The 22217-nt window shown below is 59.4% G+C and overlaps 1 protein-coding gene and 2 long non-coding RNA genes across 4 annotated transcripts in view; 2 read left to right on the top strand and 1 right to left on the bottom strand.

Annotated features, from left to right (window-relative positions):
* Positions 1-404: 404 nt before the first annotated feature.
* Positions 405-22217, bottom strand: part of Itpr3 (inositol 1,4,5-trisphosphate receptor type 3) — a 63904-nt gene continuing 42091 nt past the window's right edge. Inside the window, exons 20-57 of one of the 2 annotated variants that reach the window (XM_040732024.1) lie at positions 21975-22119; positions 21341-21482; positions 20473-20672; positions 19901-20030; positions 19502-19559; positions 18197-18362; positions 17258-17422; positions 17106-17180; positions 16561-16686; positions 15079-15201; positions 14730-14930; positions 13621-13872; positions 13286-13537; positions 11052-11172; positions 10523-10713; positions 10246-10394; positions 10015-10123; positions 9850-9940; positions 9591-9760; positions 8660-8834; positions 8387-8586; positions 8068-8268; positions 7830-7940; positions 7434-7529; positions 7230-7331; positions 7057-7143; positions 6399-6509; positions 6126-6318; positions 5914-6039; positions 5461-5633; positions 4898-5062; positions 4323-4515; positions 3894-3998; positions 3692-3819; positions 2970-3135; positions 2428-2588; positions 1354-1515; positions 405-1086 (exon numbers count right to left, since the gene is read on the bottom strand). In XM_040732024.1, the coding sequence (XP_040587958.1) occupies positions 1018-1086; positions 1354-1515; positions 2428-2588; positions 2970-3135; positions 3692-3819; positions 3894-3998; positions 4323-4515; positions 4898-5062; positions 5461-5633; positions 5914-6039; positions 6126-6318; positions 6399-6509; positions 7057-7143; positions 7230-7331; positions 7434-7529; positions 7830-7940; positions 8068-8268; positions 8387-8586; positions 8660-8834; positions 9591-9760; positions 9850-9940; positions 10015-10123; positions 10246-10394; positions 10523-10713; positions 11052-11172; positions 13286-13537; positions 13621-13872; positions 14730-14930; positions 15079-15201; positions 16561-16686; positions 17106-17180; positions 17258-17422; positions 18197-18362; positions 19502-19559; positions 19901-20030; positions 20473-20672; positions 21341-21482; positions 21975-22119 (5590 nt within the window). In that variant the 3' untranslated portion in view covers positions 405-1017. The remainder of the gene's footprint in view (positions 1087-1353; positions 1516-2427; positions 2589-2969; positions 3136-3691; positions 3820-3893; positions 3999-4322; positions 4516-4897; positions 5063-5460; positions 5634-5913; positions 6040-6125; positions 6319-6398; positions 6510-7056; positions 7144-7229; positions 7332-7433; positions 7530-7829; positions 7941-8067; positions 8269-8386; positions 8587-8659; positions 8835-9590; positions 9761-9849; positions 9941-10014; positions 10124-10245; positions 10395-10522; positions 10714-11051; positions 11173-13285; positions 13538-13620; positions 13873-14729; positions 14931-15078; positions 15202-16560; positions 16687-17105; positions 17181-17257; positions 17423-18196; positions 18363-19501; positions 19560-19900; positions 20031-20472; positions 20673-21340; positions 21483-21974; positions 22120-22217) is intronic. The other variant, XM_040732025.1, reaches the window with a different exon arrangement.
* On the top strand, positions 11130-14118 carry LOC121134220. The gene is made up of 2 exons (XR_005871266.1): positions 11130-11244; positions 12526-14118. It is a non-coding gene; the product is annotated as an uncharacterized LOC121134220 (long non-coding RNA).
* LOC121134221 lies at positions 14182-18780 on the top strand. The gene is made up of 2 exons (XR_005871267.1): positions 14182-14342; positions 14646-18780. It is a non-coding gene; the product is annotated as an uncharacterized LOC121134221 (long non-coding RNA).

Below are 22217 nucleotides of genomic sequence, written 5' to 3'. Positions count from 1 at the left end.
TTGTCTGGCCCTCTGCCCACAGACTCAGAAGACAGCTCAAGCCACTCACTCCAGTCCCTCAGACGTATGTATGCCCAGGTGACATGAAGGACAGCAGAGCTGTAGCCAAGCCTGAACTGGATGCGTCATTGGCACAGGCAGGTTCTGTGGAAGCTACAAGCTGCACAGGTCACCATACTGTAACTGCTCCGGTGAGGTATCATGTCCTGCTCGGTGTCCTGAGGTGGCCGAGCCGATGAAGCCGGGGACTGGAGCCCTGTGGAGCCAGTCAAATAACCAGAGCCCTGGTAGGCACTGGGGACTACGGGCGGCATTAGCATCCTCAGTGTGAGGGGAGGCCAGGCCACCAGGGCACATTGGCCTCTGTGGCTGCCAGCTGTATGGGAAGCAGAGGCGGAGCCCCATTGGTGGACCTGGGGTCTATTAATTTATTTAAGGCAGTTAACACATTACTTCTCAGGACATAGGACTTGTAAAACATGACAAACACTGCGTTCACACAGCTCAGTCCCTGTCCCGCAGGCTTGTGGCTCCTGCCTACAAAGCCATCCATCCTGAATCGTCAGGCTGCTTGGACAGAGCCAAGAGTTCAGCACACCGTCTCCAGCAGGCACAACAGGGAGGGATGGCCCTGGGAATAAGTTAAGTATCAAAGCCCTACGTAGCTAATGACAGCAGGCTACCCCCTTCCTGTGGCAGGAGGAAGGCAGGGAACAGGCGCAGTGTAGTGCTTGGAGATGAGAGGCAGCCTGCTTCTAACCCTGCGAGGCCCTCTGAGGAATGTCAGTTACCGCTTCGGGGCACAGCAGTCTGGAGGATCTAGTGTCCTCTAAGGCACTAAGGTAAACTGAGTCTTCAAGGGCTCTGAGCAGGACTGTCCGCTCTGCCTTACCCCTGCCTGGCTTGAGGAGGGGAGTGTCAGCAGAGCAGGAGGTGGGGTAGGCCCCTGGCTCCAGAGGCTGACGGGCACCTGACCCGAAGGGGCCGCGGCTCTCCTGTGGGCTCCCACGGCTCTCGTCAGCGGCTCATGCCGTTCTGCACGTCCACAAAGCCCAGGCGCTGCCTCCGTTTCCGCTGCTCTGTCATCTGAGTTAAATGAATCTCGTCAGGTGGCCTGGCTCCCGTCTCCATAGCACCGCGGAGGCTGCATCTTCCCCCAGGGCCTGGCCGCCCCCAACCCCAGGATGTCCTGAGCATGTCAGACCCTTGATCGGGTGCAACATGGAGGCTCCAGGAGGGGCGGTGGAGCCTTATGGTGTAGCTCGCTGCAGGCAGAGGAAGACGAGTCCCTGCCACACTGAACCCTGGGAAGCCCTGCTGGAGACGCTGAGGACCCTGAGGGTGGGGACACACCTGCTCCTTGAGCTCATTGAGCTGGGCGGTGAGGTGGGACACCAGCTTCATGGTGGAACCCAGTTTCTCCTGCAGGATCCGGATCTCGTTCTGCTCGCCCTCGCCCTCGCTGCTCACCAGGGACATGGCACGCATCCGTGGGAACCAATCCAGGTTTTTGTTCTGGAACAAAGTGCTGGGGTGAGAACCGCTGAGGCACTGCTCAGGGAAACACGCCCTCCTGATAAGATGGCCAGCAGGGACTGGCCTGGGCCATCCCAGGCAGGCAGGAGGAAGCCAGAGGTAAGCCCCTGCAGCGCTGCCTGTGGTGAGGTGACCCCGCCCGCTCGTAAGTCGTTTGCCGGCATCCCTGCTCACAACCTGCCACGGGAAGGTGCAGGAAGGCTAAGCCCCAGACTTGCTTCCTCCTCCCTGTTTCCACAGACAAGCATGCCCTGTACCCAGGGTAACGAGAGTTACAGAGACAGCAGACGGGAGCCCGGCTCCGCCAAGGAAGGCTAGCACATGGGCAAGAGAAGGAAAGCCGTAGTTCCTGGGATAGAAGCAGCAGGGGGGAGGGGCACCAGCCAAGCAGTTTTCTGGTTTTCCGTCACAAGCTGTGAATTCTCAGACCAGCAGATAAACCCCTCGAGACAAAACTTCACTGCTGCCACGACTATGGAAATTGGCAGGATTATACTTAATTCCCCTAAGCCTGGCATTTTTAAGCTTTTCTAGGCTTTCAGATTGCTACAGTGCTGACTTCAGGAAGACACCCTCCCCTGCTGTGGCTTCTAAGCGGCCCTTGGGAGATCAGCGTCCCTCAATGGGGTCTCCACACGCCCCACCACTGCTGCACCCTGAGGCCTTGCTCGGGCCACCATGCTCCTCCAGGGCTGACAGGCTCCCCTCACACCCATCGAGTGAATCCCTGGGTGGCGAGCAAAGTTCTGCACAGCCTAGGGCTGGCCCCCGCTGCCGCCACTCCCTGGCTGGCCCAACAAGAGTCTGCAGCTGTCAACCCTCAGGCTAAGGGCAGCAGAGGTAGCCGGCTGTGGGGCAGCGGGGCCAGGCGTGGGCGGCGTACACACTCACCTTGATCATCTGCGCCACGTAGCTCTCGGGGCCCGTGTAGTCGGTCTTGTTCTTGACGCGCACCAGCACGATGAAGTACAGGTAGTTCCACATGTTGTGCTCCAGCTTGATGTGTTCCTCGAAGGACACCGTCTTGTTGTCAAACTTGTCCCTCTCCAGACCTGGGGGCAGAGGGAGGAAGTGAAGCCATCCACAGCCCACTGAGGGCCGCCATGGTGACCGCTCAGCCATGGACACACCACCCGTCCTGCAGAGCAGCTGCCTGAGCCCAGGGGCGACGTTCTGTCCTGGGTCGCTGGGTTTAGAAAGAGCAGTGACTGAAACCAGAAGCCTAAGACCACAGTGGCCTCAGGTTCCTCTCCTGGAGGCCCAAGGGGTCGAAGCAGTGGTTTCCCAGGTCCTGCCAATCCCGGCACAGGCCGGGTCAGCTCCCTCCGTCCTGGGACGCTCAAGCAGCCATCGCCTTGTACGGGGGCTCAGCAAGGGTGGGCCTGGGGTGCGTGGCTGAGAAGCCCCCAGCAGTGCACAGTAAGTGGCCTCACCACAGATGAAACATGTGGTCTTGAGGATCTCCTCTTTCTTCTGCTTCTCGCTGCGCAGGTCAGCGAAGGTGTCGATGATCACCCCAAAGATGAGGTTCAGCACAATGATGATGACGATGAAGAAGAAGAGGAGGTCGTAGACCACCCGGGCGGGGAAGAGGGACTCCTGCACAGTGAGGGGCACCGTGAGGACAGAGCCAGCGGGGGAGGGGTGGCTGGGGTCACTCTAAGCCCCAAGAGAGACGTGGAGCCTAAGGATGGCAGTGACATCATGTACCAACTGGGAGGAAGCCCTTACAAGTTTGTCCTGCTACAAAGCCAGGCTTGTTCGGCCTTTAACTTGGTTAAAGGGAAGGGCAGCTGTGAGCTTGTGGGTCAGGCTTTCAGGATGCCGGGCCACACACATTCCAGAACCTTTGTCTAGCCAGGGTTGACTTCTCCCAAGCAACTGGGAGTTGATGGCTTGGGCAGCCAGCAGCCCTGTGTCCAAGTCCTGAGGCTCCTCACAGCTGAGTCAGTGTCCTGCCCCACCCTGCCTGCCCTCCCTCTGGGCTGAGGAAGCCAGAGACTGATGTCTGGCTCACACCTTCCCAGGCCTCAGAGCCAAGACTGGCTGCTGTGGTGTGCCCTGTAGCATCTACAGTGAGCCCCGTGGGCTGGGGTGGGAAGCTAGCTCTGGACAGTGTCACGGAAACTGACTGGGACAGGGCCGCGATGCTCACATCTTTGGAGGGCTTGCGGAGGATATCACCCACGCCACCGCCGTTGCGCAGTCCATGGTTCATGACGGTGACAATGCACATGAGTAGAGTATCGCAGGCCCGCTCGGTGCTATCCGGCTCCTCCTCCTCTGTGGGTGGTCATTACCCTCAGACCTGGGCTGCCGTTCAGTCCCGTCCCACCCTACGGGCATCCCTGCCTTACCGTCTAGGATCTGAGGCACCGAGACCTCCGAGACGCAGTCTATCTTGTCCCCACTGCACGTGCCCACAAACGTGGCCGTTCCGTGTGGCATGCCCAGGGTGCTGGCTGGAGGTGACGGGAACAAAGTCACAAGGAGATGCAGACGTCTGTCTGACCTTAGCGTCTCTCTAGTCTGTCCTGAGACATGACCTGCTGGGTCACACTATGGCTAGGGAGAGTCTCTGCCACTCCGAGCCTGACCCCAGGCAGCCCCTGCAGACAGCTGGTTCTGCATGAATGACAGGTTTACAAGGGTTTCCAAGGCTCTGCCTACCCCCGAGACTGCCATGAACTAGAACATGCAGACAGTGTAGGAAGAAGGCGGGGAGCCTGGGCGGGCTCTGTCATTGTCACCCCACACACCCACCCCAGAAAGGAAGTCCCCAAGACCTCGAGAGTGGTTCCCAGGCAGCCGGTCCACCTCCAGGATGAAGTCATCCTTGAGGAAGAGGAACCCCACGATGGAGAAGAGGTAGACTAGTATGAGGGCCAGGAGGGCAGTTAGCAGGATGGAACGGCCATTGCGAGTCACACTCTTGATGACATTAAACAGCGTCTCCTCACGGTAGATGAGGTCAAAGAGCTGCAGAGACAACACCTCAGTGAGTTGGGCCCTGCCAGCGGGATCAGTGCTCAGGCTGGAGTGGCGCAAACAGGGAGGTTTCTAGAAGAATCTGTGGTTCTGAGACCAGGGGAAGGTGTGCGAGGTGTCACAGGTGAGCAGATGATTCCAGCCGCCCCGGAAGGACGGCAGCTCTTATGCTGTGCTCCCAGGGAAGCATTCTTCTGACACAGACGCTCATTTCACTCAGATTCTAGGAGGCAGAGTTGTCGTGAGGCACAGGGCGGATAAGAAACCTAGTCTGGCTGGGTCCAGAATTGATCCCGCCTCTGTATGGGACAGATGGAGGCTTGCAACACACTAGGGTTGGAAGCCCCTGGTCCCAACCCAACTGCAGACTCACCAGGATGCTGTAAAATAGCTCGTGAGCAAAGAGGCCCAGGACGCTGGTCAGGATGTAGCCCACATGATACAAGAACTCCATGTCCATGACCATGGCCTTGTAGCCACGGATAAAGGTGCCTCGGTTGCCCACGAAGCTCACCACAAACACGATCTTGTTGGTCAGCTGGATAGAAAGGGCAGGATGTGGTGGTCAGCACCCCATCATCTGTCTTAACCCTCAACCAGCTGCGAGGCCAGTTCATGGAATGAGCTGTACTAATCTCTCTCATCATGAGGTGCAGTATCAAAGAAGGCTGGTCAGAAGACCCCAGTCTTAACAGCGCTGGGTTAGGAAAAGCCGTCTTTCTTAGTAAAACCTAAGTGTGACATCTGCCTGTGCATTGGCCTGTGGGGAACGCAGGGCCAGCGCCCTGCATGTGATGCCCAAGGCTGCTGACCCCTGGCTGCCCCAGTTGTGAGAGAAGCACAGAACAGGACCATCTCTGGCCTGCTAGAGCGGGCACCGAGAACGGCAGGGATCAGCGGGTACGCAGCGTGGCCAGAGGTCCTCACAGCACTCACATTGAGGGCGCCCAGGATGTTGAGTGTGGGCCCAATGTCCAAGTAGTAGATGGACCGAAGGATGAGGGCCACGATGAGGGGGCGGACACTGTAGCGCTTGGTGAACAGGGCCGCGATGGAGAAGCAGATGAGGGTCCAGAAGAGCAGCGAGAAGAGTGGGGAGCCCAGCACGCCTGGGGCAGTGGGCGGGCATGAGCTGGGTGGGCGCTTAAGCCCTGCGTGAACCCCGGGGCGCCCCCAGAACCTCCCGAGCCCAGGAGCCTTCCCCCAAGGACCTGGTACCCCTGCCAGCCGCTGCAGACATCTCGAGTCTGGCGTACATCTGCATGTGGGTGCACATACATGCCTACCCACAGGCCATCTCCCAGGAGGCCAGCCTGTCTGCCTCTCGAGTCACGCCCCCCCATGCCAAGCAGAGGGCCCACTCTGCAAGGGAGGGCTGGGCAGCCTCACCTGTGGACGCACCCTCGACGTAGGGGTAGAAGAAGGCAATGATGATGTTGATGAACACAGCCAGGTTGAAGGAGATGCTGCCCCACAGCGTCATGCGGCGGGAGAACCAGTAGATGAGCGGCATGCCTGAGGAGACAGTGCTGCCAGTCAGAGTCCAGGCACAGGCCCTGCCCCGGGCAGCCCGGGAGGGCGGGGCGTCCACTGGTCCTCACTGCGAAGCCGGCGCTGCCACTCCATCTCGTTGTGCAGGAAGGAGGATTGGTGGAAGAAGTCGCTCACTTTGCTGCCCTGCTCATCCTGCTCCGTGGTGGTGAAGAGCCGGTGCTTGGTCTCCTCTGTCAGGAACTGGCAGATGCCGGGCACGGGGAACACGATCTGCTCCATGCTTCGGTCTTGCCGCACAATCTGATTGGTCAGACGACGCCTGGTCACACTGGGCAGAGGCCCTCAGCGCCCCCAGCTCACGGCCAGGGTCCCCGCTTTACCTCGATCTGTGAGGTGTGGCTCTCGTAGTAGGCCAGAGGGTCCTCCTCCTCCTCCTGGGCGGGCGCGGAGGGCTTGAGCATCTGGGACAGCTGCTTGTTGTTGAGGCTGAGCTGGGGGCGGAGGCGGGAGCACTGGGTAAGCCCTGCAGCCCTGAGTGCTGCTCCCAGGGGCGAGCCTCGGCCAGCCCCGACCACACCCACTCAACCACGCTAGGGGAGTTGGCGCCCACTCCAGACCAGCCCCAGATGTGAGGTCTTGCTTTTGATTCCGTGTCATGGCTACAGTACCATACCCTAGACCAGCTGCAAGCCCCAGCCACAGACGCTAGCCTGGCTCTCAGATCCAAGCTCACTTGGTTCTAGACTGGCTTCCGATGACAGCAGCTGCTCTACCTGCTCCTTGTTCATCTCATTCTCACAGAACTGTCTGTCACTCCTGCCCTTGGGTCACAGCTCTGTGCCCACAGACACCAGTCCTTCCAGCTCCACCCCAAACCTCACCCCTGCCGTACCAAGAAAGATGCCCCAACCTCACCCCTGCCGTACCATGGAAGAGATGCCCCAACCTCACCCCTGCCGTACCATGGAAGAGATGCCCCAACCCCTCACCCCTGCCGTACCATGGAAGAGATGCCCCAACCCCTCACCCCTGCTGTACCATGGAAGAGATGCCCTCTGCCTCCTCCTCCTGGATGCGCTTCACGGGCTTCAGCAGGTGCTGCAGCTGCTTGTTGTGCCTGGAGAGCTGCAGATGACAGCACCACACAGCTCCAGCAACGCTTCAGAGGGCCAGGGGCAGGGGCAGGGCCAGGGGCAGGGCACGGCTTGTACCTGAAGCGCCAGGATGTAGATGTTGTGGCCCACCTCACGTGGGCTCACCTCGGAGTTCTCCCTCTCCTCCTCCTGCAGGTAGGCCTTCTTGATCACGTCCACCTGGGGACAGCAGTACTTGCTGTGACGCTGATCCCCCGGGGCGGTGGCCCCTTGCCCTACACCACCCAGCCGCTCGGTCCTCTCCTGCCGCCCCGTCCTTACCAGCTCCTGAGGCCGCAGGCTGATAAGGATGCGCTCCGCATTCTCACTGTCATGCCTACTCTCCATCAGAGCCAGGAGCAGCTTAGAGGCATTGTCCTGCGGGGATGCACAACAGAGCCCCGTTACGGCCCTTAACCTCCTCCCGACTTTGCTCCCAGACACTGGCATGCTGAGACTACAGGCCACCCTTACCCACCCCGAGCAAACATGTTGGAGGCAGTCCCCAGGGGAACCCAAGATGAGTGTGATGTCTGTTCACACACGTATTCCTGTGTAGCCAATGCTACAGAAGAGGCCCCCACACACAGCACAATGCCACACCTGCTAAGCGCCCTGGTCACTCACACACAGCACACACTTCACACGCACAGCGCGACACTCATGGCGGGGCCCCACCTTGAGCTGCAGCACCAGGTCCATGCGGTACTTGCAAAGCGGGCTGATGTCATTGAGAATCAACGCCGTGATGATGTCGATGCCATTGGATTCGTGAGTAACAATGCAGGTCTGGCAGGAGGCAGTGGGCGATGTAAGGGCCAGACGCACGCGAGTCGGGGTCTCCCTCGCCCCCACCCCCACGTCACCCCCACCCCCACCCCACCCCGAGCACCACCTCCACCATGAGGCTGCTCACCTGGTTCTCGTGACATGGGCCCTGGCAGTACTCTGTGAGGGTCTCTAAGGTCTGGGTGACCAGGCTCACGTTGTCCTCGTTGATGTAGAGCCCCAGCAGCCCCAGCCCCCCCGTGGTGCTGCCACACATGATGTCCAGGAACTGCAGGGTCTCACACACGAGGTTGTAGTTGGTCTTGTTGTTCTGACAGCGCAGGAAGTTCTGTGAAGCACAGGCGGGGTGGGCGTGGCACAGCGGTCATTCCCACCGCAAGGACATTGGTTGCGGTGGCTGATTGGAAGTGGGGACAGGGACAGGCAGGCATGGACAAGGCCCTCACCTGTAGGTCACGATTGTGGTTCTCACACAGCAGCTGCAGAAAACGCAGGATGGGCCGCATGACGAGCACGGAGGCGCCCATCTCATTGCTCTGCACACGCTCGCCCATCTCGTGCCCGCGGTGCAAGCTGGGGCCCAGTGAATAGCGGGAGGAGCTGGGCATGGAGAAGGAGGCCACACGGCCTGTGGGGCAAGACTTGACTAAGGCCAGGGCTCCCGGAAGCCCCTCCCTACCAGTGAGACCCCCACACGCCGTGTCTGCCTGAGGCGCAACCTTTAGTGGTAGGGTCTGCTGGCTCGCGGTCCTCACGAGGTTGGCTGCCCAGGTCGCTCATGTTGACGGCAACTGTGGACTTGGTCTCCTGCTGGGCTCGCTTCATGCGGTCGTGCAGCACCCTGAAGAAGCGCTCGGACTTCTTGTCGCTAGTCATCAGGTTGTAGAAAGATTTCTGGGGGGGGAGGGGGGAGCAGCTCAGCTCTGTGCCCAGCGCTGGGTGGCTGTGGTGAGGCCTCAGAAACCCTAACCTGACCTCGGGTGTGGTGAGTGGACGCCATCCTAACCCTAGGAGGTGGCAGCAGGGGGGGTCAGGTCATCCTCGGCTGCTTACCGTTCTGAGTGCACCACCCACTGCAGAGGAGCCTGGGAGACACAGGTACCCGGAGATGGGGACTGGGCATGGGCTTGGTACCCAGCAGTTAATGGGGAAGGCCAGCCTGCCATGACCACAGTGCAGGGGTAGGGTGCGGAACATTCTAGGCTGCTGTCTGCCAAGGCCCCGTTAGCCACTGGCTCCAGGAGCTACTCCACAGTGCAGCCAGAGGGATCCCTTGGATGCCCAAGTCCTGTTCTGCCTGTGTCCTTTCCAAAACACAGGTGTCAAGAGGACACGGATTTCTCTCTCTCAGAGCTGACTGCTTGCTCATTGTCAGTGACAGTCTGATGTTCGATGCTGAATATGCAAATGTGGGCGTAGGAATGAATGAGTGAGTGAATAGGATTAATGAGTGAATGAATGAATGGGGTTAGAGGAGTTGGACTCCAGAGCTGAGGATGGAGGAGAGGCGGCAAGGAAGAGGCAGGCCCGGATGAGGGAACGGCTGCACAGATTCGGAAGTTGGAATGCACCGCCCTTTGCACCCGGCACCCAGGCCTGCAGCCGCAACGCCACCAGGGGCGAGGGTGGGCGCTCTGCTCCCAGCCACACCTGGATCTCCGTGTTGCCTCCGTCCAGCAGGCGGATGGCCAGGCCGATGCTCTCCTGGAAGATCTTCTCATTCTTGGTGCTGGTGATGAGGTCGCAGACCAACTTGGTGGCCCCCTCCTTGTCCAGCCGGCACTGGGTGGCTGCGATGGCTGACCAGTCCTGGTCCAGGCCTGGGGGAGAAGCTTGCATGAGAGACGGGCTGGAAGCAGGAGCCGGCCGGGCAGGGCGGGGCAGGGCGGGGCTGGTCCGTGGCACTGACCGGAACCTGTGGGGTCAGGGAGCTCGCCCCGGGAGCTGGACTTGCGGTTCTGGAGGTAATTCTGCAGCAGCATCTTCCGCAGCTGGTTGCCCTGGAAGGCCGAGGCCTTTGGTGAGCGCCGCCCTGCACCCCAGCCCCGCTCCAGCCCGTGGTGCGCACACTCACCCGGTCCCCGTACTTGTTCTTCTTCAGGAGCATCTGCTGCAGCGTCCGCAACACCTTCACACACAGCTTCTCCTCGGACTCCATGAGGCCCTTCGTGTGACGGATGAGCCTGGAGTGGAGGCGGAGAGAGGCTTAGGGCGCCAGCTGCCTCAGCGCAGCCCTGGCCCCCTGCTTCGGGGACACTGGGTGCCCGGCCCAGCCCCAGGTCCCCACACCCCTCCCCCAGCTCACTTGGACAGGAAGCCCCCACTCTCGCAGCGCTGGTAGGCCTCACTGCCCTCCAGAAAGAGCAGCTCAGGCCAGTGCAGCATGTCCACCAGCACAGAGAGCTCAGCCTGCACCAGAGGCTTCAGCCGCTCTTCCAGGGCCGTGATGATGTCCTGGGAGGGAGGGCAAGGTCACCACCGGGCTCACGGTGGCCAGGGTGTGTCCATATCCCATCCCCCTAACTATACACCGCCTGAGGGGCAGCAACCCCCTCCTCCCCAGAACAGGCAGCCACGCCCACCTGCAACTTCTCAATGATGTTCTTGTAGTCCCACTGGTTGGCGGTGGGGATGACACGGGGGAAGGTCCTCGTGGCCGTCTTATAGTTGGCAGCAGTACGCTGGGCTGCGGCTGCACAGCTGCCCCCGCTGCTGAGCAGAGCACTCATGTGGGCATCCAGATCCATGGGCAGCAAGATGGCCCGGCTCTTAGCTGCAAGGGAGGCAGCGCCAGAGGCCAGGGTGGAGTGGATGGCTGGGCCAGGCTCAGGCCGCCATACAGGGGCAGGGAAGAGGGGGCAGACCAGAGCGGGGCAGGGATGAGTGTCATCTGAGCCCCTATTGGACATTCTGCCCAGCCACCAGCCACAGGGCACCCCGTGCCACCTCCTGCCTGGGTCCCTTTCCCAAGACACAATCAGCAAACGGAAGTAAGAGCAACTCTAGCAGGAGGTAACCACCCTGGGTGACACTCACGCCCAGGGAGACGGTGGCCGGTATGTGGCCGGTGTCCCCAGCAGGGGACACCGGGAAAGGTCCAGGGATACTCACCCACCATGGCGAGGGTGCGGACACACGCCTCCACAGAGCCCTTGTGCTGCTGCTGCAACCAAGGACACTCGAGCAGCCGCGTGGTGGACTGCAGCAGCTGCACCACAATCGTCTGGTGTGTCTGCGGGAGACAGAACCCAGAGGCAGCTCAGCTACCCCAGCCGGGGCACGGCCCACGAGCCTCACTACCGTGGTAAGTATGCCTTTGGTCCAGACAGAAAACCACCAGGTCCTTTAGCACTGAGCCGTCCCTGAACGTACGGCCGCCATGTGAGAACTCCCCTCAGCCCAGGCCTGGGCTCACAGCCATGCTGGTCACCTTTTCCTTCCTTTGAAATGACTGTGAGGAAAGCGCTGTGTGTGCATGGTTCAGAAGCGGAGTCTGGCTCGGCTACCAGCACCCACATCTGACCCCTCACAAGTGCCTGAACCCCAGCTCCAAGAGACCCAGTGCCCTCTTCCTGCCCCTCAGGCACTCACACACACGCACACTACAGACACACTTAAAAAAAGAAAAGACTGAACGTGGTGGCACACGCCTTTAGTCCCTGCTCTCAGCAGACAGAGGCAGGCGGATCTCTGGGAGTTGACCCAGCCCCCAAAACCAAAAAGTTCAATTTAAAACCAACCAAACAAACAAAAAAAAAAAAACATGAAAGAACCAGGCGGTGGTGGCGCACGCCTTTAATCCCAGCACTCGGGAGGCAGAGGCAGGGGGATCTCTGTGAGTTCAAGGCTGGGCTGGACCGACAGCCTCCAAAACAATACAGAGAAACCCTGTCTCGTAAAAACCAAAAAAACAAAAATCATAAAAGAAAAGATACACTTTGAGCCATCAAGTTAGCTTCACAGGTAAAGGTTTGTGTCATGCCAGCCTGGTAACCTCAATTTGCTTTCTAGAACATAGGGAAGGGTAGAAGGGGCCTGACTCCACAGCATGTGTCCTGACCTCCATATGTTCGCTCACACACACACACACACACACACACACACACATGCACACTCACACATTCACACGCACACACACACACAGTAATACATTCTAAAGGTCTATTTTAAATTCTGCTTTATCCCATCCTGTAGCTAGTCTGAGGCTGGGGGGAGAGGAACATATACAATTTTTTTTGAGACAGGCTGGCCTTGAACTCAGAGACCCACCTGCCTCTGCCTCCTCAGTGCTGTGAAAAAAAAGGCTTGCGCCACCACACCCAGCCAGACAAAAATTCTCATTCTCTTTGTCTTAAATGTACATCAAAGCTACTTCACCCTTTCTGCACCTAACCTTTTTTCCTTTATTTATTTATTTATTGAGATGGGGCCTCACTATCACTGTGTAGCTTTTACTGTTCTGGGACTTACTGTGTAGAACTGACTTTGAGCTCACGGAGATCTACCTGCCTCTGCCTCTGCCTCTGCCGAGACAAGGCGTGCAGCACCACGCTGGTGTGCCTAACCTTCTATTTACTCTTCTCAGAGAACCTATGGCGCCACTCCCACTGGGTTCTCCTCCATCCTCGGTGTCTATAGTCTATGCGGTCCTCTGAGCCTTCCTCAGGGAGACCTGGGACTCTGGTTAAGGCTGGAAAGCATCTCTGCTGGGCTCTCCGTGACTTGGGTCAGCCCCTGCACAGGATGTCAGTGAGTCACAGGGCTGCCCGCCCGCCCGCCCGCCCAGCACCACGGACAGTGCAAGGGCTCTGTGAGCAGTCCTCCCAGATCTCAGGCTCTGCTGCTGTCCCGAGCACCTCACCACCCCGGGTCCTACACACCAGCTGGACTGACTGAGGGATTCCTGTGTCAATCTTGCCAGCCCTGTGGGACTGCGTGGAGTCAGTGGAGAGTGTGTCCATGGGGTTTCCAGAAGGTGGAAGACCAATCCTAAACATAGCTGCCCCCACCCATGGGTTGGCTCCGCCTGATAAGGAGAAAGTAACTGACAGCCAGCATTCACTGTTCTCTGCTTCCTGACTGGTGAAGTGTGACCCATGCTCCTGCTGCCAGGCTGGACTGTACCCCTCAGACAGACAGCCTCCCCCATAATTCCTTAAATTGCTCCTCGTCGGTTACTTTGTATCATTTCCACGTCGTTCCCAGCACACACTGGGGCCGCTTGTTACACAGCAGACAACTAATGCACTGTATGGAGCCGCATCTTCACGTGCTCATGCGAGCAAGGCTGTGCTCCCCGGGAGAGCCAGCCTGAGAGGCCATGCTTGGCCGTGGGGGCTGCTCACCTGCAGCGACGTGCTGTTCTCTGAAAACGGGGAGCTGAAGAAGGCGCTGATGGTGTCCAGCACCACGGTGAGCACGTACTTCTCCAGGGTGGGGTCCGCCAGGCGCTTCTCCCGTTTGTTGCAGACCAGAGCCATGTCCAGGGTGAAGTTCTCAAAGAGCGTCCAGATGTGGTTGCTGGTGTAGATCTCCTTCATTTCCACCTCGGTGTCCACGTAGCAGTGATTCACGAAGTTCACGTACGCCATTTTCACCTGGGCAGCGGGCGAGGTATGTCAGCATACCTGCCCAGGCTCTGCCCTTCATGTGTCCCTCCGCACAGCCCCAGGGTGCACACCTCCGTGATGCAGTCCTCATGGGTCACCACAGACACCACGTCCTCCAGAGGCAGCAGGGAGGTGCACTTGATCTCTGTGTAGACATTCTTGCCTTCAGCACAGGCAGCCAGCAGGTCCACCAGGGAGATGTGGTACATGAGGGGGCTGTGGTCCTCCACGCCATCCCGGGCTGCCTTCATCATGTCCAGGAGATGGGCCAGAGAGGCCTTGTCATTGTAGAACACCACCACGTCGTCACCCGCATTGGTCAGCTGTGATGGAAGGCAGGTGCCAATCAGAACCCCCGGCCAGCAGCCCCAGGAACCACCCCTCGTCAGGACGAGCTGAGACCGCGACCCCAACTATGGCCTGACACCCGTGCTGAAAGTTTGGGGTTTGTTTTGGGTGTCTGAAACAGTTTCATGTAACCCGGGCTAGCTTCGAGATCACTATGTAGCTGAGGATAACTTTGAACGTGTTTTTTAACTGCTGGTTTTTATTTATTTTATGTACATGGGTGTTTTGCCTGCATGTATGTCTGTTCACCATGTGTGCAGTACCCACAGAGGCCAGAAGAGGGCGGCGGGTCCCTTGAACCTAGAGTTACAGATGGGCATGAGCCAGTGCTGGGAGTTGAACCCAGGCCCTCTGAAAGAGTACAGGCGGCGCTCTTAACTGTGGAGCCGTCTCTCCAGCCTGACTGAATCCTTGATCCACATCAGCCTAAGTGCCGGGGTCACAGGTGAGCGCCACCTTGCCTGGCTTCCTGCCTACGTTTTGGGGTTCCATGGCTGATGTGTCCAGCCTTCTTCCATCTGAGACCTTGGCCCTGGATCCAGAAAGTGTCGGAACCTTCTCAGCCTCCAGAGTGTTCCCCAGACTGAGGCATGTTCCACCTCTCTCTCCAAAGTGGACACTTAAAGCCGGGGCATCTCCCGTGACATCCCTGTCGGTCCCTGTCCGCCCCCAGCCCACCGTGAGATGCTTCTGGGAACAAACCTCCCAGCCTGGGATCAAGCTCAGCCCGTTCTCCATGTTCCCACAGTGCACCAGGCCCAGAAGCCCAGGCTCTCCTCCCTGGCCCCCCGGGACACGCCACCCGGCTCCCTGTAGCCCAGGCTGCCCTCACCTCGGTCATGATCATGTCCTGGCACTTCTTCACGTACTTGCCCTCGGCCTTGATGACGGTGTGCAGGAAGTCCAGGTACTGCACGTGGCGCCCGTGCGTGGCCAGCAGGTGCACGAAATGCTGCAGCACGGGCTCGCTGATCTCGGAGCACAGCTGGTAGTTGTTGAGGAAAATGTGCTGCATGGTCTCGGCCTCCAGGAGCTGTGGTGGGCACGGGGTCCATGAGGGAGGAAGGCCCACCAGAGAAGGGCGGGGCCCATCAGAGAAGGGCAGGGGCCACCAGAGAAGGGCGGGGCCACCAGAGAAGGGCGGGGCCACCAGAGAAGGGCGGGGCCCATGGGGACCTCACCCCAGGTGTGAGAAAGAGCTGAAGGTGTTTGTGCAGCAGGGCCTGGTTGCCAGGGTTCCCGGCGCAGAACTTCTGCAGGAACTGGTGTGTGTAGCGCAGGATCTCCAGCATCTTGTTGTCACCCTGCAGAAAGAGGCTGCTGGGCCACCAGGGGGACAGGCCCGGGGTGGCTGAAACGGTCCCTAGGGTGGGACAGGCCCGGGGTGGCTGAAACGGTCAGGATCCAATAAGCCGCTAGGCTGGGGTTAAAACGTGCAGGGAATGGGGGGCGGGGAGGGCTTCCAGGAAGTTCAATTGGGAAATGGCCTCCGTCAGACTGCTCTGTGAACAAGTCTTTGGGGCATTTTCTTGGTTAGTGATTGTTAAGGGAGGGCCCAGCCGGCTATGGGGCGTGCCATCCCCGAGCAGGTGGTCCTGGGCTGTGAAAACAGCTTAGTGAGCCAAGCTGGGAGAGCCAGGGGAGACAGCAGGCAGTCCTTTCACGGCCTCGGCTTCAGTTCCCGCCCCTTCCCTGCCCACTTTACGATGGGAGAGCGAACCTATACGCTCCCTGTGTGCTGAGATTACTTATATGACGCCCTCCCTCTCCAAGATGCTCTGGATCATGGTCTCTCTTACAGCAGTAGAAATCTAACTAGGACACTGCTCTAGCCTCGGATGAGCTGGGTTTGATCCCTAGAACCCATGCAAAGGTAGAAAGAGATGAGCCTTGTCTCCTGCACACACCCTGGTACAGCACACACATTAAGTGAAAGTCGGGTGCAGCCTGATGCCTGCAGGGTCATCTCAGGGGCCTGGAGCGAGGACCCTCCACTCCCAGCACCCAGAGGGCTCGTAATCACCTATGAATTCCATCTCCAGGGGATCTGACACTCTTCTGGACTCTGAGCATGTGCACATATGCACAAATATTCAAAAAGAAAAGATCAGCCCGTGTGAGGGGCTGAGGGTCAAAGGTCGACAGAGGCTACATGAGGGGAAGGACAAGGCACCATGACATTGGGATAAGGAGCTCGGGGTCAAAGGGCCGGAATCGGAACTCTTCCCTAGTGCTCCAACCCTGTAATACAGTCGTGGTGACCCCAACCATAAAATTTTCATTGCCACCTGGTTGTAAGTTTGCTGTTATGAACCATAATGTAAATATCTGTTTTACAATGATATTAGGTGACCCCTGTGAAAAAGTCATTCAAACTACACACACACACACACACACACCTGCCCGCTGGCCAGCCCACCCGCGGGTTTAGAACCATTGGCCCAGATGGAGCTGACAGGCAGCATAGCCCAGAGGAGGGGAAGGAGGCTGGGGTCATCGTTAAGCCTGGGGGTCAAACTCAAGGGCTGTGTAGCTCAGTGGAAGAATGTTTGCCCTTACTTGAGTCAGGTTCTGGGTTCAATGCCCCGCACCGTGGGATGGGGGGATCACAGCAGATCAAAGTGAGGACAAATCAGGGTGTGGGGAGTGCTGAGGGCTGTCACCTTGTCGTAAGGGATCTGCAGCAGGTCCAGCATGACCTTGTGGGCGTCCATGTTCTTCAGTAGCCTCTGCTGCTTCTTCCTCATCTGTTCCCCGACCCCGCACATCTTGTTCAGCCTCTCCAGGATCTGCAGGGGGACGGGACGTGGGAGCCGTGTGCCTCCTGCTCCTCAGAACCCCCTCTCTGCCTGCTCAGCTGCAGCCACGCCCATTCCCCCGGGGGACAGGAGAGGGGAAGGACTCCGGGCTGTGCTGCTGACCCAGGCCACCCTGGCAAACCAGCAGAGCGCTGAGATGCCATCCCACCCGTAAGCGCACAGCGGCACGGCTCTAAAGTGGGGTCTCATTAAATTCCCAAGGCTTTAAGGTAACTATTGGGGCCTCGGTGGGGCTATTCAGAACAGGCCAGAAAGCTGGGGATGTCTGGCTGCAGGGCCCAGAGGGAACTGAGAGACGCCAGGGCAACGGGAGCCCCATCTGAGTCAAGTCGAAGCCAGCTGGGGGATACCCCACCCATACCCCACCCACCCACGCCCCTGCCACTCACGCCCTTGACAATCTGGTAGTTCTCACTGCTCTTCTCCCCGTGTGGCTGGAGAAACCCCTCCTCATCCGTGGGTCGCTAAGGACGCAGAAGATGGAGTCAGCCCGGCCCCCTCACTTGGGGGCACCCTGCTTGGCTCCCGGAAGCCTGCTCACCTCCTTCTTGTCCTTGGCGGCGCCCGCCTCCCCCTCCTCGCCCTTGACACTGCCCTTCTTGTCCACCCACAGCTCGGACTTCTCCACCATCGTCCGCAGCCGGTCCAGCTCTGACTTGATCACCTTGTAGTTCTCAACATCCTGGGCTGAGATCAGCAGCTGGACCTGCACAGGGAGGGTGTGACCATGCGGCGTATGTCCCCGGATTGCTGTCATGCCTGGAACTACAGCGCCCACCTAGACCAGACCCCCCCCGCCCCCCGCACACAAGCGTCACTTCTGCCTCCATCTTTACAGCCCCCTCCTCCAGGAAGCCTGCACTCCTGCCCAGTTACTCAGACTCCTGTCACACACCACACACCACACACTGGTCCACTCAGATGCCAAACAGGCAGGGGAGAGCACTGGAGGTCACTGAACCCTGGGCGAAGGAGGGACCTGGGACTTTAAGGACGCGGGCCTGCATGGGGTCCCTCCTCCCCCCTCACTGGGCCTATGTCCTCTTCTCACGGGGGCTGAGAGCGGTGTCACATACTGAGGGAGCTGGGGGAATTCTGGGGAACCAGTGCAAACCAGTACATGAGGAGCACTCGCTAAATGCCAGCCCTGATCGGCAGGCATCTCACAAGAGGCTGTCAAGGGGGCATGACGCCACAGCGACAGACACCAGGCAGCTTGGTGAGGGATGTCTGCAAGCCAGACTTGGGAGGGGATGATCAGCAAAGGTGTGCCCAGCTGCCCACTCTCAAGTGGTGTCCTCAACATAGTGAGTTAGGCCAGGAGGTGGCACAGGTGGCGGAGACTGGATCCTCCCCTGAAGGATCTCAACAAGGCTGAAAGCCCTTACGTGAGGCCCGGCACCCCTGCCAAGCTGTGAGGGGCTGGGTCACTGTGTGCCAGGGTCCACGGCCCAGGAGCCGGCAGGCGGCCCCCTCTCACCTGCTTGAAGGTGTGCATGGCCTCCTGGCGCTGGCTGAAATGCTTGAAGAGCAGTTGCAGGGCGCCGGAGACAAGCGGTGCGTAGTCATGCATGGTCAGGTGCAGCAGCACCCGCAGAAACATGCGGCCACCCTCGTCGTCCACCTCCAGCATGCTGCTGGTCTTCCTGCCGGCACGGGGGGGGGGGGGCAGGGAATTGCAGCGGAGCAGCGCCACTCCAGTATCTGCCCTTTCCCACCCGTGTGCAGAGAACCACTGCCCCCACCGGGGCATCCGCTATCTCCTGCTCGAGGATAGCCCTCCGCCAAGCCCCTGATGCAGGAACCCTTCGTGAGGGATCCTCCCCCACCCCCCACCCCCACCGAGGGCATGAGGAGACATCTCTTCCTTCAGGGAGAGAATGCAGCTGAGCCTGGGGGTTGCCGCCAGTAAGAATCACAGACACTTTCCCGTCACCTCGGAGCTGTTACTGTACGTTGTGAAATACCATTTATGTGCGCCACTAGCTGGAGTCACCGCTAATTACCCCCACCGGCGCAGCTGCTACCTAACGCGCTAATAAAGAGTCACACGCGTAGCGGCCACTTCCGACTTGTTGTCTTGGGCCTTTTGGTAACTGTTCCAGGGCCGTTTCCCTTGTAAATTCACGAGCTTTGCTTTACCAATCTATTCTGAACCACTCTGCTGCGGTTTATTTTTTTTGAGCAGGATCCCATGTAGCCCAGGCTGGCCCCGAACTCCCTCTATATTGAAAGGTGCCCTTGGGCTTCTGACCCCTCTGCCTCCACCTCCTGAATGCTGGGGTTACGGGCGTGCGGCGTCACACCTGCTTCATTAGTTCTGGGGGTCAGTGCCAGATAAGCAGCGCCTGCCCTATGATTCCCAGTGGAGTTCTGAGGAGCGGTCACTGACTATGTCAGACACCAAGGAAGGCTGGCACCCGATGGCAGAGGCTCTGAGTGACACGTCCACTCCAGCAGCCCCCCCCCATCTCGCCCTGCTGTGTGCCGGGACAGCTGCCCAGCCACCTGCCCTGGGCTCTGCTGAACAGAGGCGCAGCTGCGCTGCATGAAGGTGGGAATTACCACAGCGACTAGGACCTGGAATGACCCTATGCCACGAGGGATGGGCAAGCCAGGGAGGGTCAGCTTGTAGCTGGGCAAGGGTCCCCTGGAGGACATGGTGGAGGGAATGGCCAGTCCTCAGCCTCAGGGGACCCAGGTTGTCCAAAGAGGGGTAACGTCAAGCCTTATGCAGATGACCTGCCCCCAACCCTGCCGCTGAGCCCCTCAACCCCAGCCTCACCCCACTCCAAACATGGCCTCTGCCTGCTCCCCGATGCGGTCCAGATTCATGTTGGCAGCTGTGGGAAGCAGGAGTGACAGAGACATTGGAATAGAACCTGGGGTATGGGGGAATCCAAACCAGCCCCAGACGCTCCTGCAGCCCCTCAGCCTCCCCGCCTCCCCCGCCCCTGTGAGGGTGCAGAGCACCCAGGCTGAGAGCACATGGAAGCCCAGGCCGTGGCCAGGGGCAGGACTGTGTATGACCTTAGTCAAGTCCCTGGTTCCCCACTTAGGAAGGGTCCCTGCCCTGCTCCTTGCTGTGGCAAATGTGTCTGGGGAGTGGGAAGGCTGGGCTGGGGAGCTGCAGACAGAGGAGCGGGGACAGAAAACATGGGTGGTGACAGAAACCAAGACTCACTGGTGGAATCGAAGGCGGGTGCCGTGCCGTCAGCCCCGCTGTCCTGCATGGGAAACACCTCCACGAATTCCTTCTTGAAGACCGACAGCAGGTAGGAGATGCGGTAGTCCAGGCGCACGTTGAGGATGAACTAGACAGACAGGCAGGGGAAGATCAGTCTCCGGGAGCGCCGCTGCTCAGCAGGGCTGAGGGGACCCCAGAATGGGCTCTGGCACCCTGCCACTCAAGATGCTCCAAGGCTTAGAAACAGCAGTGCTCGCCCAGCTCCTGGACCAGCGACTGTGGCTGGCGCCGCCTCTCAGCATAAAGACAGTGAGCCCCCCAGCTGATGCTCAGTCCCCCCCACAACACCCCAGGCCAGACAATGACAGGAAGTGCACAGAAGGCCAAAGGGTCCTTTCCGCCACACAGCCCTCTCCAGGAGGGACACCAGGTACAAAGACAGGGCTTGGGAACCCATGACCAAGCTCTGTCTTCATGGGGCAGAAACCCACCTCACCCCCATGCCCTCATCGAGACACCATTAACCCTCTCCGCCCCGCCCCGCCCCCTCCCACCCACCTGCCCAGCACCTGCAGGATCTCCAGGATCTTCAACTTGGTCTCCATCACCACAATGTCTTCATTATCCTCAAACTTGCTTCTGTCCAGCGGCTCGGGGACGCCCGCTCCGGCAGGCAGGCCGGAGGCACCAAAGACAGACTGCTTGCGGCTCAGCACCATAGTAGACATCATGTGACCCACACCCTGGATGGATCTCCGCACGTTCTTGCCTGGGGGTCACAGAAGGGGATGTACAGCAGGGCTCCCAACCTCCTCGGGACAACTGCTAAGAAGGGACAGGGCTAACCCAGGCAAGCTTGGGGGGTGGGGTGGGAGGAGGCTTTATGCCAAGTCCGGGAAAACAATGGACCAAGCAAGGTAAAAGAATTCTCTGTGGGCTGGAGAGATGGCTCAGAGGTTAGGAGCACTGACTGCTCTTCCAGAGGTCCTGAGTTCAATTCCCAGCAACCACATGGTGGCTCACAACCATCTACAATTCAATCTGGTGCCCTCTTCTGGTATGTAGGCAGAACACTGTATATGTAATAAACAAATTAAAAAAAAAAAAAAAGAATTCTCTGTGCGAAGCTGAGAGCCACTACGGAGCATGAGGGGCTGAGGGGACACACTGTGCCAGCAATGCTGAAATCAGGGGCCAGGCCCCAGCACACGGGGACAGCTGCAGACTGAGAGCCCTAACCTCTCCACGCCCTGCTCCTGCTGGCTGGCCTGACCCTGTCACACTGTGGCAGGGCTTATCCCGCTCAACTTCAAGGCCAAGCAAGACCCCAGAGCACCGCAGCACCTGGGCCAGCAGGATGGAGGGGACTGGTGGCAGGGCTGGGAAGCGGGTAGCACCGGGGGGTGCCGCGAAGGAACTGAGGGGGCGGGGCCTCACCGCCAGGCTCCTCATAGGCCTGCAGCATGGCCGGGGGTGCCTGGACGCAGTCAATGATGCCCAGCAGCGTGCGTGTGAGCCGCAGCAGCTCGCTGAAGCTGTAGAAGCCGAAGTAGATGAGATTGTGCGCCAGGCTGACCACCTGTGGGGGTGGGGGCGGTGAGTGGGGCTGATGTTTGCAGAGGCGCGGCTTTGTGAAGGAAGAGACCAGTGCGTGCAGGGGTGTGACTGTGGGGGGTGGGGGGTCCTGTGGGGGGCAGGGCCAACACATACAGAGGTGTGGTTTGTGGTGTTAGACCGGGTGTACTTGTGGAGGGGCGTGGCTTTCAAGCTGGTGATTGTGGAGGGGGGGGAGAGGTTGGCTCTGCTGGGGTCCCAACAGATCAGAGAAAAACCGGGATGCAGGGGTGTGCGGGAGATGGAATTCCCCAGGAGGGACAGGAGGGCCTGGGAAAGGCTGCCCCTGGCTGACGGGTTGAGTGGACCCCGGAGAATCTGCCCACTGGGGAGCCTCTGCTATCTACGTGACCCTCCCATGGTGGGCTGAGGTCACCAGGAAAACGGGGTCATGGATCCTACCACCCATCCCTGGATGCGGATCAAGGCGCACAGGGAGGGGCGCACCACAGCCCACCTCAAAGGTGAGTTTGTTCTTCTCCTCATTGGCGAAAGGCACGGCCTCGCTGACCACATTGTTAAGGTAATCTTCCACAAACTCCATGGTGCTGGCGAATTTGTTTTTCTTGTCGTCCCGGGTGGCGTTGAGATTGGAATCATAGCTGGAGACGGAAGCAGGAGGCATGAGGGCCCGTGCCCCGCCCCGCCCCGCCCCCAGCCCTGCCCTGCCCCGCCCCCGCGCCCCGCCCCCAGCCCCACC

Source organism: Mesocricetus auratus, unplaced genomic scaffold, assembly GCF_017639785.1.
Source record: "Mesocricetus auratus isolate SY011 unplaced genomic scaffold, BCM_Maur_2.0 Super-Scaffold_100027, whole genome shotgun sequence".
NCBI classification, from domain to species: Eukaryota; Metazoa; Chordata; class Mammalia; order Rodentia; family Cricetidae; genus Mesocricetus; species Mesocricetus auratus.
Note: the sequence above shows the minus strand (reverse complement) of the source record. Positions and strands in the feature narration are given on the sequence as shown.